The sequence below is a fragment of the Tubulanus polymorphus genome, chromosome 4 (assembly GCF_964204645.1).
Source record: "Tubulanus polymorphus chromosome 4, tnTubPoly1.2, whole genome shotgun sequence".
NCBI classification, from domain to species: domain Eukaryota; kingdom Metazoa; phylum Nemertea; class Palaeonemertea; order Tubulaniformes; family Tubulanidae; genus Tubulanus; species Tubulanus polymorphus.
The window spans coordinates 22,376,347-22,394,324 of record NC_134028.1 but is presented as its reverse complement, the minus strand read 5'-3'; the positions used below and the strand labels follow the sequence as shown (position 1 = coordinate 22,394,324).

At 40.7% G+C, this 17,978-nt stretch overlaps 1 protein-coding gene and 2 non-coding genes across 3 annotated transcripts in view; all 3 read right to left on the bottom strand.

Moving 5' to 3' along the window:
• The window catches only part of LOC141903809 (uncharacterized), a 52,730-nt gene that overhangs the window by 9,900 nt on the left and 24,852 nt on the right, over window positions 1-17,978 (bottom strand). Inside the window, exon 2 of the mRNA XM_074792133.1 lies at window positions 5,696-5,758. Coding sequence (XP_074648234.1) covers window positions 5,696-5,758 — 63 coding nt within the window. The remainder of the gene's footprint in view (window positions 1-5,695; window positions 5,759-17,978) is intronic.
• Window positions 6,540-6,621, bottom strand: Trnas-gcu (transfer RNA serine (anticodon GCU)). The gene has a single exon. It is a non-coding gene; the product is annotated as a tRNA-Ser (tRNA).
• Window positions 17,069-17,141, bottom strand: Trnar-ucu (transfer RNA arginine (anticodon UCU)). Its single transcript has one exon. It is a non-coding gene; the product is annotated as a tRNA-Arg (tRNA).

The following is a 17,978-nucleotide window of genomic DNA, read 5'->3' as shown; positions in this document are numbered from 1 at the left end:
TCGTCCCATCAGAACCGTTCGCAAATCACACTAGCCGTTTTCAACCTACCGTTTATTGTCTCAACGTCCGTTTACTTACATCGCTCGTGTATTCGGCTGATTACCTGCGACTCGGTTATTGCCCAATTTTGTGGCGGTTTATTCGACGATAAATCGCGATATCGCTTTCGAAATTCGCTCGGCGCGTGCTCGGCGCCGTGCGAGGGATGGCGAAATGTGCCAATAGAGGCGTCGGATGTGACCTGCACCGGAACCCGCGCGACCAAGACGTCGTATCCATCGAAATTACCGCTAATCAGGTGGAAGAGACATTTGCATACATAATGGATATGAAGCAAACCGGACGAAATCGTTACCGCGAGAGAAGAGAAGTATCTGATATTCATGACCAACAGTTAGCTATTGCTCAAAAGAATATAACATCTAATATTCATGACGAGAGTAATCCCATAATGATTCAGTCAAAAATGAAAAATTCATCATTCGCATTATAGATTACCCCTAGTTTTTCGTATCACTCTTTTTGGTCTCTAGTTTTTGTTGTTTAATTACTTTAATCTTAATCCTTTAATCTGTATCCTATTGTCTAATTCTTGCATGAATATTCTTTCATTTCATTTTGTTTCTCAGTACGCCTGATGATGGCTTGTAGTGTTTTGCCGAAACGTTGCTCAAAATAAAGTCTCTTCAATTCAAGAATTGTTCATCTTTGACTGAATCATTGTAGGATTTCTCTCGTCATCCATCTTACACGGATAGTGTGTATCTTCTGGACTCATCGACTTATATTATATACATTACCATATTATTATCTGTAATTTTCTAATGTAATTTAATTCGTAAATAAAGAATAATAATAATAAATAATAATCTAATATTCATGTCCAACAATTAGCTAGTGCTGCTTTCGTCCAATCCGAGAATTTGTCTTTGCCCTCTCCCTCTCCCTCTCCCTCTCCCTCTCCCTCTCCCTCTCCCTCTCCCTCTCCCTCTCCCTCTCCCTCTCCCTCTCCATCTCCCTCTCCCTCTCCCTCTCCATCTCCCTCTCCCTCCCCTATCTACGTCCCTAAAGCAGGCAAGTACTTTGTCGCATCCATCTCTTTGCTGGTGTATAGTTCAAACATCGGTTTTGCTCTGTACAATACTATTGTGGCACCCGACAGTGGCATGCGAGTATCCGCCGGGTAATCGCTGGCAGTAAAGCAAGTTTCTTTAACATTTCGATAAAGATTGAATCAACTTCATGCAAATCAACGATAATCAACTAAAACACCCATGGAGCCGGTTCTTAAGTTGCGAGTTAGAGTTAACTCTGAGTTGAATTCAGTTCATTTTCAATGAGTTAAGATAAAAATCCACTATGTACAAACTAAAAGATATTTATTTATTCAAAAGGTCTAAAATATGAAATACACGACGTTGAGATCGAAACGACGTGTGTTTTATATTTGATATTTTTTTCTTTAAATTCTCGATTTCAAAATTCTGTAATTTGTACATAGTAGGTTTATCTTATTATCCGTTCACCCCGATTGTGGTTATTGTGCTATTCAATTAGTTAACTCTTGAGTTTAAATCAGTTCATTTACAAAGAGTTGTTTAACGTTGAGTCAAATCGTAACTCACACCGCGGAACTGGGTCCAGAATGAGTTAAAAACCGGAAATTCAGAGCTTTTGATAATTTTACGATGGTTCAAATCTTTTCAGCTTTTATCGCGGTCCTGACCTGGATAGTTCGTCCTTCGATATCGAAGAGATGGCCATACTTTCATCTCCGCTAAGTGCTCGGATAAGAAGATCAGGTTCCCGCACTGGCATTGTAATGGAATCAAACCGGATTGGTGCAAATAGAGCTCGGCTTCGCTCTAATACGGTATAATATCCTGATTAAAAAAGAAACCGTGCATTCGTCGAATATTTACACAGCTCTGTTGAGTGGATGTGACTGCGCGAAATTCAAATAAAGCTCCGAGTTGGTTTATTGCGTTGTGTCATCGGCATATGGCGTAAACGTACATTCGTATTCTTCAAACGCTTCTCTATGGGGGCAACGAGTCTCGCGCGCTGAAACGCAATCTCCATTCTCGATAATACTTGAACAAACCCGACGAGTGCCTTCAGTCTATTAAATACGAATGACAACGGATCATAGGCGGCGGTATTAATCTCGGTGAGATACATCGGGTGCGGGGTGGTAGGTTGCGGGTGGTGGGTGGGTGGTTGGTGGGCGGTTACGTGTTACTCTGTATATAGCGGTCGCAGTTTTAGGACTAGATTTATCAAATTGAAATGTTTAGAATGTTCAACGCATTGATCTGTATACTTGAAATCTATTCACCAGGGCCCCATTTTACAAAAGAGATAAAGGCCTAAATCGATTTAAGTTAAACTGAATTTACAAAGAAATTAAACCGATTTTAGAGATGAACCTTTTGTGAAACTGGGCCCTGAACAGTATTATTTTTTTCTGCATTACTTTGTCGAATAATCTGCTCAGTTTTTCCCGAGCATTTTTCATTATTCAAAATCAGCGGAGGCTTCAATGAGAACCATGGGATTTATTTACACTCCAGCCACGTCCACGGTATATAGAGGGAGACAATAAAATAAGTCAACAATCTTTATAAAACAACATAAAATTTAAATTTTCTTGATAATATATAACAAGTGGTTAGCAATACATATACATCTAAGCCTATTTTGATGAATTAAACAAATTGGGTTGTTTGATTTTCTAAGATATTAAGGTTACCAAAAAGTTGGTTTAGTTGCATGGCAAGTTAGTGTCATCGCTATAGCTACCCCTGGTGGTTCGATTCAGTACGAAGTGGTTCGGAGCGCCGATCATCAGCCACATTCAGAATCGGGTGAATTTTGAGCCAGAACGTGTATCATTCGGTACGTAGATTATTTCAACGAAATTCCGCGCGTACTGATATTCACCACACGTCGCGCGATATTTGAAAGTAAAGCTGCGAATCGGGAAAAAACTGCAAATTCGATTTCGTATTCCACGCGTTTTGTCCGAATCCCTCGCAGATTTTATGCGCCTGACTGCAACCCGGGGTCGGAGCTGGCGTCTCGCACTCTAGTTCTCATAAGACGCGCAGGACTCGACTTCGGAATAGAAATGGTTGATTGCGATGTAATGACACTCAGCGGGATCGTCTTATAATTGGACGCGCAGTAAAATCTAGATTTATAATGATAAACGTCGGTGCTTTAACGCGCCCGGTATAATACGAAAAAAAAACCCGCGCTAAGACCGGGTCTCACCGGAGCTACCGTGATTAGCATGCCGGATTCAACTGAGCTCGACTCTACGCTAGGTAAAACCATGGACCTTTAAGCGACACAAACCAGTAGAAAACGTTTCAATTTTTGGTTTTGTGTTTATGCAGCGCTGTGTGCGCTGGGCTCAAACATATTCCCTGGTAAAAACCCAAAAGTCCGAAGCTATCGCACTCGCAGTGGAAAACCCGCAACACCAGCCATCCCATCAGATTGCGTGACGAGCACTCGGTCTTATGTTGTCAAAATTATTTCATTTCACTGAACGTTGAACCGAATTTCTAGATTCCCGAATCCGCATATCATCACAGGACCTATACCACGTACACAATGAATTCATTTTTATTTTAGAAAAAAAGTTCACTCAGGTATAATAAACCATTTTACAGTTGCTAGCCGCCATTTTGTTAGGGTACTTTTGTCCTGTATTGTTGGGTCATTAGTTTCTCCTTTTTAAAAACTATTTGTGATGCGTGTTTTATCATATCTCATCTGTCCCTCGATAGATTTTGACAGTTTTTGCAACATTCAAACCGTGTGAATCTCTAGTTTTCAGTTATGCAAAGATCATTTTTCAAATTTGCAACAATGCGACATGAGAGCGATATAGAAATCGGTGGTCGGTTTTTGCTGCACGCATAAAAATCCAGGGTACTGAAATTTGAAGTTCATTATTTTCAGAAATTATTTTCTAAAAAATCCAAACATTTCAAGAACTGTGCGCATAAACGCCCCCTTTCAAGTGAACTTTAAAATCTTAAGATATCTTGCCTAGTTTTTATCCTATGGCTCTTTAACTACAGCGCGTGTATTGTCATTCCGGGTTTCGGCGCTGTTTTCTATGCGTGTATTTCAGTATATCGGTGTTATTTTTTTCATTTTTACTACGCTTGTCTCCACGGAAAATGGTTTTAATTGTTGGTACGAGTATCAGCTTTAAATATTACGTCATTTATGCAATATTCAGAGACATGAGAGATTTTTGGGTTTTAAAGATTTTTCTCACGATTCAGCAGCAGAGACTGAGCGGCATTTTGATCACGCGCCCATTCGAAGTTACACGCGGGAAGAGAATATATAGGCCTATATTGAGATGGAAGAAGAAAACAAATATAACACTCAAAATCGAGTATGATGACCATTTAATTCAGTAGTCCATTAATCAATGTACACTATCCACTGAAATTAGATGGATGGAGAAGTGGTCAAAAAGCTGGACATATGGGGGGATATTCAGCTACTTTCTATGAATACTTTCTATAAAGTACACAAAAGATTGATTAGATCGGGGAAAAAAATATAAGAAAGCGTTTTCTTGTTTTGGTGGTGAAATATCAAGTATCAAGTCTGAATGGCAGACACAGGTGATTAAAAGTAAAAAGTGACATCTATCATCACCAAAAACGCAAGAAGTGTGTGGATTGCATTTACAACAAAATAGTGATATTTGGGGTTTTCTTGGGTGCATGTACGTAAGCCTCGGCCTGCAGTAAAAGCGGCTACCATTACAGGCATTACGAACTAGCGCCGTTAAAAGAGAACAGAATGGAGTATTAATGACGTAATATTTAAACCTGATACTCGTACCAACAATTAAAACCATTTTCCGTGGAAACAAGTGAAGTAAGAATGAAAAAATAACACCCATATACTGAAATACACGCATAGAAAACAGCGCCGAAACCCGGAATGACAATACACGCGCTGCAGTTAAAGAGCCATAGAATAAAAACTAGGCAAGATTTCTTAAGATTTTAAAGTTCACTTGAAAGGGGGCGTGTATGCGCACAGTTCTTGAAATGTTTGGATTTTTTAGAATGTTATTTCTGGAAATAATGAACTTCAAAGTTCAGTACCCAGGATTTTTATGCGCGCGGCAAAAACTGACCACCGATTTTTATATCGCTCTCATGTCGCATTGTTGCAAATTTGAAAAATGATCTTTGCATAACTGAAAACTAGAGATTCACACGGTTTAAATGTTGCTAAAACTGTCAAAATCTATCCGGGGACAGATGAGATATGATAAAACACGCATCACAAATAGTTTCTAAAAAGTAGAAAATAATGACCCAACAATACAGGACAAAAGTACCCTAACAAAATGGCGGCTAGCAACTGTAAAATGGTTTATTGAACTGTAGAATGTATGGAATCGAACGCAGAAGACCGAGTTACTACTAGCGAACCTGGCGGATCCTCGCCTGCCATACGTGAAATCCTCGAATGCCAGCGTAGCGGTGCGGGTATCCCTTTGGGCTCTATTTACTGAACTGCGTTTTTGCGATAAGCCATTCTAAGATTCAAGACCCGTACCGTCGCTTAAAGCTAATCTCTGATTTCATTTTGTAATTTACATGTGTCGATCCCTTGTGTCTTTGAAAAACTTGAAGTGTAACCTACCTCTTGAACAAGGCCGCGGTGATAAAGGCATGCTACTGCTGCTCAATGCACCAGATGGTAATTCTGAAAATAAAAATGAAAAAATCGTATCATAAGACAATGACAGTAATAGTATTTTCGCAGTCACCGATTATTGATTACGAGCAAGTGAAAATGAAGATTATGTGAATACAAGACGATATCACGATAATCATGATCATTAGTCAAAGAGATATAAACAGTTTCAACGATATACGTTTCGAATGTAAATTCCTTTTCATCATCAAAGAGTGTGACTGGTGAACACTGATTATATTTGAATTATCTCTAGCAATATTCTTTATGTAAACGCGATCGGTGGTTTTGTGTTTGCGCTGTTTTCCACGGTAAGCCAGACTCCGCATTTATTACACTCGCGAAACCGACGTTTAGCCAAACACGATCCGGCGGTTTATCATCGTTTTGCCGGAGGTTAAATATTTGAGCTACGTTTCTAATTTAGAAAGATGTAAATCGGTTTGTTTGGCAGCAGTAGCAGCAGCGGTGGCGGCGGCGGCGGCGGTAACGGTGTCAGTAGCGGGCCCGGTGGTCGTTAACGATCAAACGATCGTCCATGACATCGTTGGAGCTGCAATCCGACAGCGAGACTAGTCCGGAAGTTAAATAAAATATATAACATATTTTACTTTCTCACGCAAAAAGACAGAACACCTATTGATCGTAATCACTTGATAAAATGCGAGCCTATAGATCCAGTTCAAATTTCATTGAAAAATACTATGTAATCTGTAATGATTTAGAAGTTACTTTCAATAAATATTTATAACAAACAAAAAGGTTATTTAAATAATACAAAAATTTCCTTCGACGAGGATGGGATTCGAACCCACGCGGGCAGAACCCAATGGATTAGCAGTCCATCGCCTTAACCACTCGGCCACCTCGTCGGTTCTGTCAACCGAATGTATCGTTGGAAAATGTGGTGTGTATCATCGGTACTCAATCAATATTTGTGGCAAATGACACTTTAGGTCATTTCATGAAATGGGTCCTGGAATATCTACGAATTACGTAATACCGACGCTAAAACCACTCGGTCAGCTAAAGAGGCTGTTCGCCGTTCCGCCATTTTGTGCGCAATATGCTTTATTTCAGGCATCGACGCGATGTGAATATGGCTACTAAATATTAGCGTCATGAAATACGAACGACTGGACAACAGCGTCGTGACTGTTGGCGCGTAGGAAACCCGTAATGAACTCGGAGACCGGTTATTCTTATGGTGACTGAATATTTCATCTCGACGGCGCCGTTAATCATTACTCATCGTAGTTTCAGTAGATGTATAAGAATTACCCACGGGCTCGGGGGGGGGGGAGCGAGATGGATTCGTGTATTATGACAGATCCGTCGAGCTCCTTAGTGTACATAAACACTGTATAAAGTATCCGCAATAAATCACACAGGAAATAGATGCTTTATTTCATGCTCTTGCATCGATCTCGCCCGCATGAATGCGTCTGGTCAATTTATGGTTCGCGATTGGATTTACGTATACACGCCGCGAAAACGGTCTTTCGATCGAAGTCGACGCGTCGTGGCGATCGCGAGGTCCATTTCACAGCCGTATTGTTTCATTCAGGATTCATCGGTAAAAAGTTGTTACTTAAGGTTAATATGAAAGTAACTTATTCTGTGACACTGGCCACTGATTCCGTAATAAATTGAGACAAGATAAAACCAAACGAAGTCCATAATGGTCCTGACTTATAAAGCCAATATAGCGCGTTTCCTCTTAGTCGCATAAGTGCGAAAACCAAAGTGCCTATTCTACTCTATTGCTTGTTAGTGCATAGACTTGAGTACACCGCATATGTATCAGTTGCAAACTAGGGCCCCGTTTTATGGACTTATGGACTGGTAATAACTTTAACCAAGGGGCTTACTCAATTGAAATTGAATTGAGTTAACCCCCGGGTTTAAGTTCATGCCAGTCTATATATAAAACTAGGTGTAAAGTTTATGCCAAATAAAGTTTGAATTTGAATGTACATATCAGACTGGTGTAGATAAAACTGGTCCATATACGTAGTTCGTAATTCGATGTTACCCGCGTCGATATCGAGCTATGCTCTGTTCCGTTCTTAGCGTGTTTAGATATGATGTGATTATATTGCTCGTGGTGATTAGTGTGTATTGAATTGCGGCGGCAAAGGTCGATTGATTATAGCTGAATGTATCTGGTAAATTGACGACGACGAACACCCGAGGTGAAGCCCATCGATGTGTCTGTGTCTGGGGACAGAACTATTAACTAGCAGTTTAGCGAGTGTCCGATGGCAGCTTTAAATTCAGTTGCTACTGGTCATGATTAAAATTAACAGGACAAAATTAAAGCACCATCCACCCGCAGCAATGAAAACTTAATATGTAGAATATACGATGGCTTATTCGATGTATCAAAATCGTCGCAAGATTTCACGGCCTTACATGACGTATCAGCCATTTGTAATAGACTTGTTGAGGAATCGGACATATAGGCCTGCAGAAGTAAGTCTATATCTTAATATGTACCAAAATTGTTCTTGCAACAAATTTCATTTTATTTTACAGCCACGTGTCTCTTCCCAACTGAATCGAGGAACTTACATGTAAAACAGTATTATAGGACATTCCCTAATATTGAACAATCTAAAATATTAATGTGTGTAACCGGAAGAAAATCAGGAAAAACTTGATAATTTTCATCAAAAATGGAATGAAATCTTTCAATTATTAAGCTTGTTAAGCCATATTGAATTGAATTTTTTCTGTAATTATTGTAATGTCCTGTTTTCTGTTTTCTGTTTGTTGAGCAATAAACTGAAACTGTAGTGAAATTGCTTTGTAAGCATATAATCTAACCGATATCAGCCATTTGTAATAGACTTGTTGAGGAATCGGACATATAGGCCTGCAGAAGTAAGTCTATATCTTAATATGTACCAAAATTGTTCTTGCAACAAATTTCATTTTATTTTACAGCCACGTGTCTCTTCCCAACTGAATCGAGGAACTTACATGTAAAACAGTATTATAGGACATTCCCTAATATTGAACAATCTAAAATATTAATGTGTGTAACCGGAAGAAAATCAGGAAAAACTTGATAATTTTCATCAAAAATGGAATGAAATCTTTCAATTATTAAGCTTGTTAAGCCATATTGAATTGAATTTTTTCTGTAATTATTGTAATGTCCTGTTTTCTGTTTTCTGTTTGTTGAGCAATAAACTGAAACTGTAGTGAAATTGCTTTGTAAGCATATTATCTAACCGCGTACAGGCTCGCCGGCCGAGCCCTTCATTAAAAGCCTCACGTACTAACGATATCAGCTTTCGAAAACTCAATGAATTTGGAAACAAAATTCTGGAAGTTACACACGTGCTTTTCTAAAAATGGTTTCGGGTTCGGAACCACGTAGCTTCGTCTATAGCAGCGAATCTACGGACAAGAAGTTTTGATTAATAAAACTAAAAGTACATGATTAAAGTACGCAGTTTTTTTCTGCGCGGTATGTCGTGCGTTGTCTAATGAATATCACATTAGTCTCTGTTGACATTAACGTGACAGCGTACGCGTCTAGACGCAGTAAACACATCTGATACGATGATCAAGTTATGTTCTTTCCGCCCAACGCGATAATTGGACTTTTTTGGCTTCGTCGCGCTGTCGGTGAAATGTCAGTGCAATAGGAGCAGCAGGAGCAACATCAGCAGCAACTGTGGTGACAAAATAATAATTCATCGACAACGCGGAGAACGGAAACCTTCTACATAGAGGAGTAGAATATGCGGAGAAGCTAATGATATAATGCTTTCATCCTATTGATTGCAGTTCGTTGTAATTATAGCTAAGTATGAACTATGAGATTACGTGTCTGCGCATACCATCGGCTTGACATCCCCGCGTTTTAGATGAAATGAGAATGGGTGCAATAAAGATTTTAGATACATTATACGCGCATAATTCCGGGTGATGAAAAATTACTGCCAACAAAAACGATATGTATGATAGACTGCCAAGAAAATGCCAAACGGCCGCCGATGCAAGCACCCACTCTCGGCAAGGCTTCGAACTTGACGGCGTTGAGCGTTGAGACTGACTCTACCACGACACGAACTCCTGCCTGATTAGCCCAATGCGCAGGTACATGCGCAGCTTAATAGGGCGTCAAGGAACAAAAAGGAGAGAATGAGAGAAGAGTGAAAAGACAAGGAACAAGTAAAAAGAGGGCTGACGATAATTGATTATATATCCCTACGTCCTTTTTCTTCGTTCTTTATGCCTCGGAATATCATAATTGATATATATATATATATATATATATATATATATATATATATATATATATATATATATATATATATATATATATATATATATATATATATATATATATATAACATCATTCATATTCTCATCTATGAGTTTTTGTTCTACCCTTGGGAATATCGCGAAAAGCCATTAAAAAGAAACGTATAGAGACACGGTAATGGCGCCAGGTCACCGACGCCAGGATGTAAGCCACCGCGAATTCCGTCACGACGTACGGCGGGCGTTCGGTCGTGAATAATTTGATATCTGTGTTACCTGATTACACAATTACAAGTCGATGGATGTCCTGTCGCTGTTAATTGCGATGTCGATTCCCTATGATCGCAAACTGCCCGTGCAACGTAATGAACATCTCAAATATACGGCTACATTTATTACACCTACACGCAACGAAATAACCATTTCGTAGGTCCCGAGCGTTCGCATATACCGTTAGTGAGCTGATGCATTCGCTTTATTTCATTGACGAACTCTTGGTCTTAATGGCGGGCGTAGGTCGGCCTTGTGACGGCGTGCGACTCACTGCGACGCGATTCACTGCGATCGCCAGCGACGATCGCGTCGCAACGACTCACCGACCTACGCTAGCGACTGTCAGCGACGGGTTGCGACTGCCAGCGACGCCAGTCGCAATGAGTCGCACATGTTCTACTTTCTGCGACGCGACGCGACCGTCGCAACCGATCAACGCGCTCTTGCAACGTGGAGCAACTAGTTGCACACAGCCGCTGACAATCGCATCGCAACCGACTTACTTGTGACGCAACGCGACGATCGCGTCGCGTCGCAAGGTCGACCTACGCCCGGCTTTACATAAGACAACACGAGTATTGTAAAGAAATACATAAATCTTGGTACAACGCATAAATAGAAATGAATTATTTACACGTTACAACACAGAAATACAGGACCCCATTTGACTCATTGAAAATGAACTAATTTCAACCCCGAGTTATAAAACTAACTCACAACTGTAGAACTGGATCTAGGGTAATAGAAAAGTTTCCTCATTCTATACCAAAAAAATACACACAGCACTAGATTACGTGCCGTTCGACTCTTATTCTAGTAGAGATTTCAGCAGTGAACTTGAAAAAAGCCGGGTTTGTGTAAAAACTCCTGTCGATTCCATTACTTTCGTCTCGGCGTCGTATAAACTTCTGCTTTGACGCCGGTTAGGATTTCGTCGGTGCGACGTTAAGTACCGCATGAGTCTCTATTTAACGCCTCATTGTCACTATATACCGACGTTGCCGCCGGTGCTGCCGGTTTTGATATCACGCGACGGCGCGCAATTGATCGCAAAAAATAGCTATTCGTTCCATAAATAAAGCGATGCGCGGATTGTCGTAAGTGTTCTGTTAATGAAACGTCAGACATCTTTTAATATGGACGTATATTACGTCAAAGTTAATTCAAATGTTCTTATTTTACATGTATATGAGTGGTGTGAGGGGTAAAATAAAACAGGATTTCTGATTGGCTAATAATGACATCATCGAAGCTGCGCGTGTTTTTGCGCACTCGGTCTAGTGTGGCAGGGTTTCGTACCGTGGCAATACCATCAGTTTCGAATCCCTACCGGGGGAAGATGGGGGAAGGGAGGTGTCCACTTACGTAACACATTTAGGGCCTTTAACTAAGCTTTGCCGCAATTTCGTTGTTCACATACAAAACGATGTTTTAGATCTTCTAGAATAGATAAAACCGCTAATTGTCACTATAATTTTGGTATTTTTTCAGTTGTCCAATGATAATGCTGACCCTTCTTGAGAAAAATATTCAGTCCGAAATATTTCAGGATGGAATTCTTAAGGGATCTCGAAATTTAAGACACTCGGACACCCCCTGGATCCGCCACTGAGTGTGCTGCAGTATTATATATACTGCACGAGGCTAAAACACCGCCAGCTATCCAACCGACCATCGAATAGATTTATAGCTAGAATAACCATCGTCTCTGATACAGCTAATACTATCGCTAAGAAGATGAAATACTCGTAAATTGCGTCGGACTAGCACTTTATAGACGACATTATACATATCCGTCCTATTGATAAAAGCTTTTGGCATTGACTGCTGGAATATATAGTTTTAATAGTTATTCACATAATTTCGCCGGCATTTAGGTCCCGTGGTGGCAAAGCGAATGAATTAAAGATGAATACAGTCTTATGGTTGTCAAATTGGTTCGCTACTAACGGTTCCCTACACGAGACATTCGACGAAGAATGATGGCCGAAAGGATAACAGTAATTTCACGTTCATTTTACATTCATCCTATCCGCTGAATTTCAATTTTCAACCATTCAAACCGCAACTTCGCTCCCATGAGTGTGAAGCTGTTTCGAATTCTTTACGCTCGATTTTCCACTTGAAATTTACAGTCGGCGACGGCACAAGACAATAATAATCGCAAGACGTCTTTAAGATGAAATCCGCTGGGACCGCGTATTCGCCGTTTTGCGCAGGTTTCGATTTCGAAGTGCGCAACAGCGGGGATTGACATGGCATTCGTAGCGAATGTAGCGCAACTGTATATCAGAGGAGAGAGGTGGCGGAGAAAGAGAGATAGGGGAAGACAAAGACAGAGAGAAAGGGGGGAAGAGGGTGGAGAAATGTAGTGTAATGATTGTAGTGAAATGTTGGTGAGATTGCGTTTGATATCGAACGCAACGACTCCCACACGAACAGAAACTAAACCGGCATAACGCAACCGGATTCGCTCGGATAATATCAGCACGGCTCTGTATACGCTTCTTAAACGATGGACGTGTACATCTTCCAGCGACGAAAACAGTTTCAGTTTCAGCTTAATAGTTTATTTACGCCACAAGTTAAGATAACATCGCACAGAACCCAAAAAATAACGCAGAATTTACAGCATATTACAAAAATATGATGATAGTATTAATAACAATTATATTGATGATAATAACAATTATGTTAATAATAAAAATGATAATTATTGTAGTGATAATAATGATATAATACTACTAATGATAATTATTATCATAATTAAATTATAATGCAAATGATGATTAAGATGAAGCGGAATTGTAGTATGGAAATCTGATAACCATACACTATATTAAGTAGATGATTTGATACCATTTTTGATGAATATCGCCAGATTGAGCAATGTTTACCTCTCGAACAGAAAAGGTTACGTAGGGTATTTTCATTTGGATGTCGCCAGTAGTAACTAGGTATAAAGATGATTTGACAGCGTATTCGAAAACTGTCCCTACCGTTAGATTGCGGATTTCAGAGAATACCGACAACGTAACGCAGTACCTCGGTTTCGTACCGCTTCAAAGACCATTTAAACACGAACGCCACGTGTACTGTTCACAAGCGTCATATCGGACGTGGAGTGGCCGCCAACCGTGACCTCTTACTACAATAAGCTGCTTGCGCTTGGCGGCCAATATGACGCGTTGTGACGTCACGCGATAAAGTCTTTGTACGTAACGTGAACACGTAAAAATATACATACCATGAGAGTAATGATAGAATTTAGACTAGGTTTATCTACTTAACTTGTTGTAGACGTAATAGTTTTTAACCCAAGGGGATGGATAGTCACTTGTCCATGAAACCCATCATGAAATCATTATTTGGTCGCAGTTGAAGGCGGTATAGAAAAATGGAATATATGAACAAAAAAGACATCGTCATTAGCTACCTCCCACGGTACCCGCGCTTAATTGATTGATATCATATTTCCATGACGATCATATCAAGACAGTACAAATAAGTATAACTTATTTGATTAATTATTGATAGTAATGTACAGAGAGAGAATCGTTCATATTATGAGATACAGATTTGCACACGACGTGTTAGATTACAAAGAAAATATATCTTTCTGCATCATCTCCTGAGATACGATATACACGGTTGGCCCTATTTTATGATTCATTCCTGACGGTGGTGATGAAATTGACTTCGGTGGTAGAATGGGAATGCTCACTTGCCGATGGCGCTTCCGAGAGGAAGCGTCTAGGGACGTGGAAAAATCGTCCTAGCCGACGAGCTTCTGTGTCTAGTAGCCTTTCTCTCTTCCCCCTCTCTCACCCTCTGCTCTCCCTCTGTCTCTCTCTCTCTCCCTCTGTCTCCTCGCCGAAGCGATACTGATTCGATCTCGGCGTATCGATGATTTAATACCTCAGCTGCATTTGCGGCAGCAAAGTTCGCGTGGATTCGCTATTTAGACGTAACATAAATTGGATTTTGTAGCTCGGCGTGTAACAAATCCCGCGAGACGCCCGATTATCCGCATTGTTAGCTTAACCTTTACGTCACATACACGGCTCGACGCTGACGTCGGAGATATACCAAATGCGGCATGCGCCATTTTGGAAAATCCTCCGCCATCTTAGCCATTTTATCGTTCGTTTCTAGTAGCGGTTCATTTTTAATTCAATTTAAGGTGAATATTCAAATTAATTCAAAATGAACTGGTTATGATAGATGCGCCGAGTTGTAATAGATCTTAATTATGGCATCGCACGGATTACGAGCCCCATAATGATGGAAAATAGCTCCCTAGCGCGTCAGTAGGCCAGGATGTGATTAAAGGCGCTTCTTTCCTGCCGTTCCTATCTTCCCCAAGGCCGCGCCGGCGAACCTCCGAGCGAAAAATCCCATCGACATTAAAATATGCGGCGTTGAAATTCAGATATGCTATTTATGATAAATTGTGTGACAGCCGGCTATATCAGGTTCGGAAATCATAACACACGCGTAATCCCATGGCTCACGATCGAATTTGTTTTTCGCGTGCGAACGTCGTAAATAGCTCAATCATGACTCCGGCAAATCACTGCAACGAGCCCGCATTACAGAGCGGCATCGCAGCGGCAAATATGACCATGTACACCACGATCAGCTGAGCGCATGCCATAATCTAATTACAGTGTTTGTTCGAGGATGAAAAGTGCATTGATCAGACGAGCTGAATCGAGTCCGAAAATAAGCAGCAATCGGGGCTAAGTCCATTGAAAAAAGTGACATTAACCCTTCCGAACTATCGAATGCTTAAATTTAGCGATGAGTCCGGGCAATGCGTTGTCTAAATGACGGATTCGTTAGATTTCGAAAGTAGTGCTTTGTTTCGCAGTGAGACGAATCCCGGAGGTGCTCCAGCTCTTGAATTTTTCTTGTTTCCCTGGGAACGTGTTACGCAACAAACAGCGGCAAAAGAAAGATTCAGATGAGGCGTTCGCTAAAATGACAGATGCGATAGATTTTGAAAATGGTGCTCTGTTACCCAACAAGACGAATTCCGGAGGCTCAATATACAAAAGGGCTCCAGCCCTTGATTATTTTCTGTCGTTTCCCTGGGAACGTGTTACGCAACAAACAGCAGCAAAAGAACGAGAACCGGCGAGGCGTTCGCTAAAATGACAAATGCGATAGCGCTTTGTTTCCCAGGCGAATCCAGGGGGCCAGTTGCACAGTCATGGCTTAGACTTAAGACCAGTCTAAGACCAACTTAGTTCTATAGCTTATCTAACAACTTACGACCAGTCTTAAGATTTAAGACCACTTTTGGACTTAAGTCACGACTGTGCAACTGGCCCCATGAGGCTGAATATATCTTTAAAAAAAAACTACAGAAGGTGCTCCATCCCTGGAATTTGTTCTCGTTTCCTTGGGAACGTTATTACGCAACAAACAGCCGCAAAAGAACCAGATTAGATTCACGGACATTAACGAAGGGCGACTGATAAATCATACTTAGCGTCGAAATGTTCATTAACACTGGCAGACTGTGAATTATGAATTCTAGCTTGCGAATAGGGCATCAACATAGACCATTAACGCACCGCCAGGTGTGACTTAGTAGCATTTTCTGTTCTAGCGCACACTTGCTTAATAAAGCGTTATAAATTCCGCGCACATCGGTTGTTCATTTAGCCTGTTGATTAGTTCTGTCCTAGCAGGGGAGACATTCGCGCCGGCTATATTGACAACCCGGCTACTTATTGCCCGTCGTATCGACGATGTTCCGGCGAATCTCCTCTCAAAGTTGACGACGCGACGTTTTTTTTTCTCCGTCGTCCGTCTGAGCAGAAGAGATGACAAGAATGCCGAAATGACAGGCACCTATACAAAGCCTCAGGTGTTATGGCGCCAATTTAAGGAGATACGGATTCGCTACTTCAAAAACGCGAGTATAACACCACACGAGCGAACCTGAGCTCCTGCTGCCTAATTTGCGCGCCTTCGTGAACTGACACATTCCCGACGATAAGACATGTACAATTAACGTCGGAAAAAGGTATTATATTCGTCCCGGTGACGGCGCCAGAAGATTTCGTTTCGTGTCAAGGATTAGAAACGTATTAGTCGAGAGAGGCGAACTAACAATCGCGCCGAATATGTCTCGCCCGCGCGTGTTCGATGGTTTCGACATTTTTTTTCGATCGAAGCTCTTCATGTGAAACATTCACAGTGACACATTACTAAGTTTTCCTACCGACGCGGAACAGTATAGCGGCTGATTCGTGCCATACAAACAAATCTTTCTGTACAGCTAGAGCGACGATAAAAATATTTGTCACACTGGCCAGTTTGTTTTTCGTTTCTCGCCCGAATATTCAAAACTTTTGGTTTCGACTTTTTAAATTTTTTGCGAAACTAGATTTTTTAAATTCTTACGCGAGAACACAAAAAAACGGTTGCTCTAGTCGTACGGAAGAATTTTTAAATATCCCGAATCAGACACCATAGAATATGGCACGTCAAACGTCCTTCAAATAATTTCACGCTTGCGTCTTTCCGATGACAGCTATCACTGACGACATTTAAAATTCACCAGTTTTGTTCCCATCAGGTGTGATAAATGTGTAAGGGACACGAAATAATAATCGAAACGATTCGAATCAAATCAATCAAAATATAAATAGGACATTCTAACTCTCAGGTGATGTGGTGTTCATGTGTGATATTGATACAGTAAAATGATGAGTGCGATTAGGACTTTTTAGGGGTGAAAAAACCAAAAGACACCCTCGATGGGATTCGAACCCACAGCCTCTGAATTAGAAGTCCAGCGCGCTATCCGTTGCGCCACGAGGGCCTGGTAGGATAGTGTTAATACAATAAAATTTTCATTCTACATAATGCACACATTAACAAATACCTGTTCTGCATAAATATGTATACATAACCGTAATCCAATTCAAACGGTTTACTACAATCATTTATCATAGCTCAATGTTTTACAACAGGAAATACGTAAGTGCAGCGTGAATCGATCTGAACAGCAGGTCGTGTGTGTGTGCCTCGTCGGATTAGGGTTCGGATTAGGATTAAGCGCCCTTCGAATTATTCTATAATATCATCTGGACGCTCAAACCTTAGAGTAATCATTTGAAATGATTACTCCAAGCTCAAACACACCGAGTAAAATATAGTAAATAGCTGGTTAACGTAGTTCGTTTCCGAATTCAATATTCACATATAACATGACTGATGTGATTCATATATCTGATTACGTTTTTGACATTTATACAGCCGACAGATTGGACGTGAGGTGGTATCTAGCGGCAGTAGGTCGGATTTTGTGGAGATCTTGTGGATATTGGAGCTAATGTTGGCAGACTTGCATAGGGTTTCAGGGTTGTGGTGCTGTGAAAACGATAATCTGTCAATTCGGAGTCTATCATGTAAATAAAATAACAGACACTGGATCAACCGATTATTGTTTTTACACTACCTATAACTCAAAATAATCTGTAATTTGAAAAAAAAAATTAGAAAAAGCATCCTCGATGGGACTCGAACCCATTTTCAGTGCAGCGCACTATATGCATCGCACCACGAGAGCTAGCTGGTCATTGAAACTTCGACCGAACCAAAAAGGGTCGAACTGGCTCAAGAGTTAGATATAAACGAGGACTTGGTTTCGATCGGA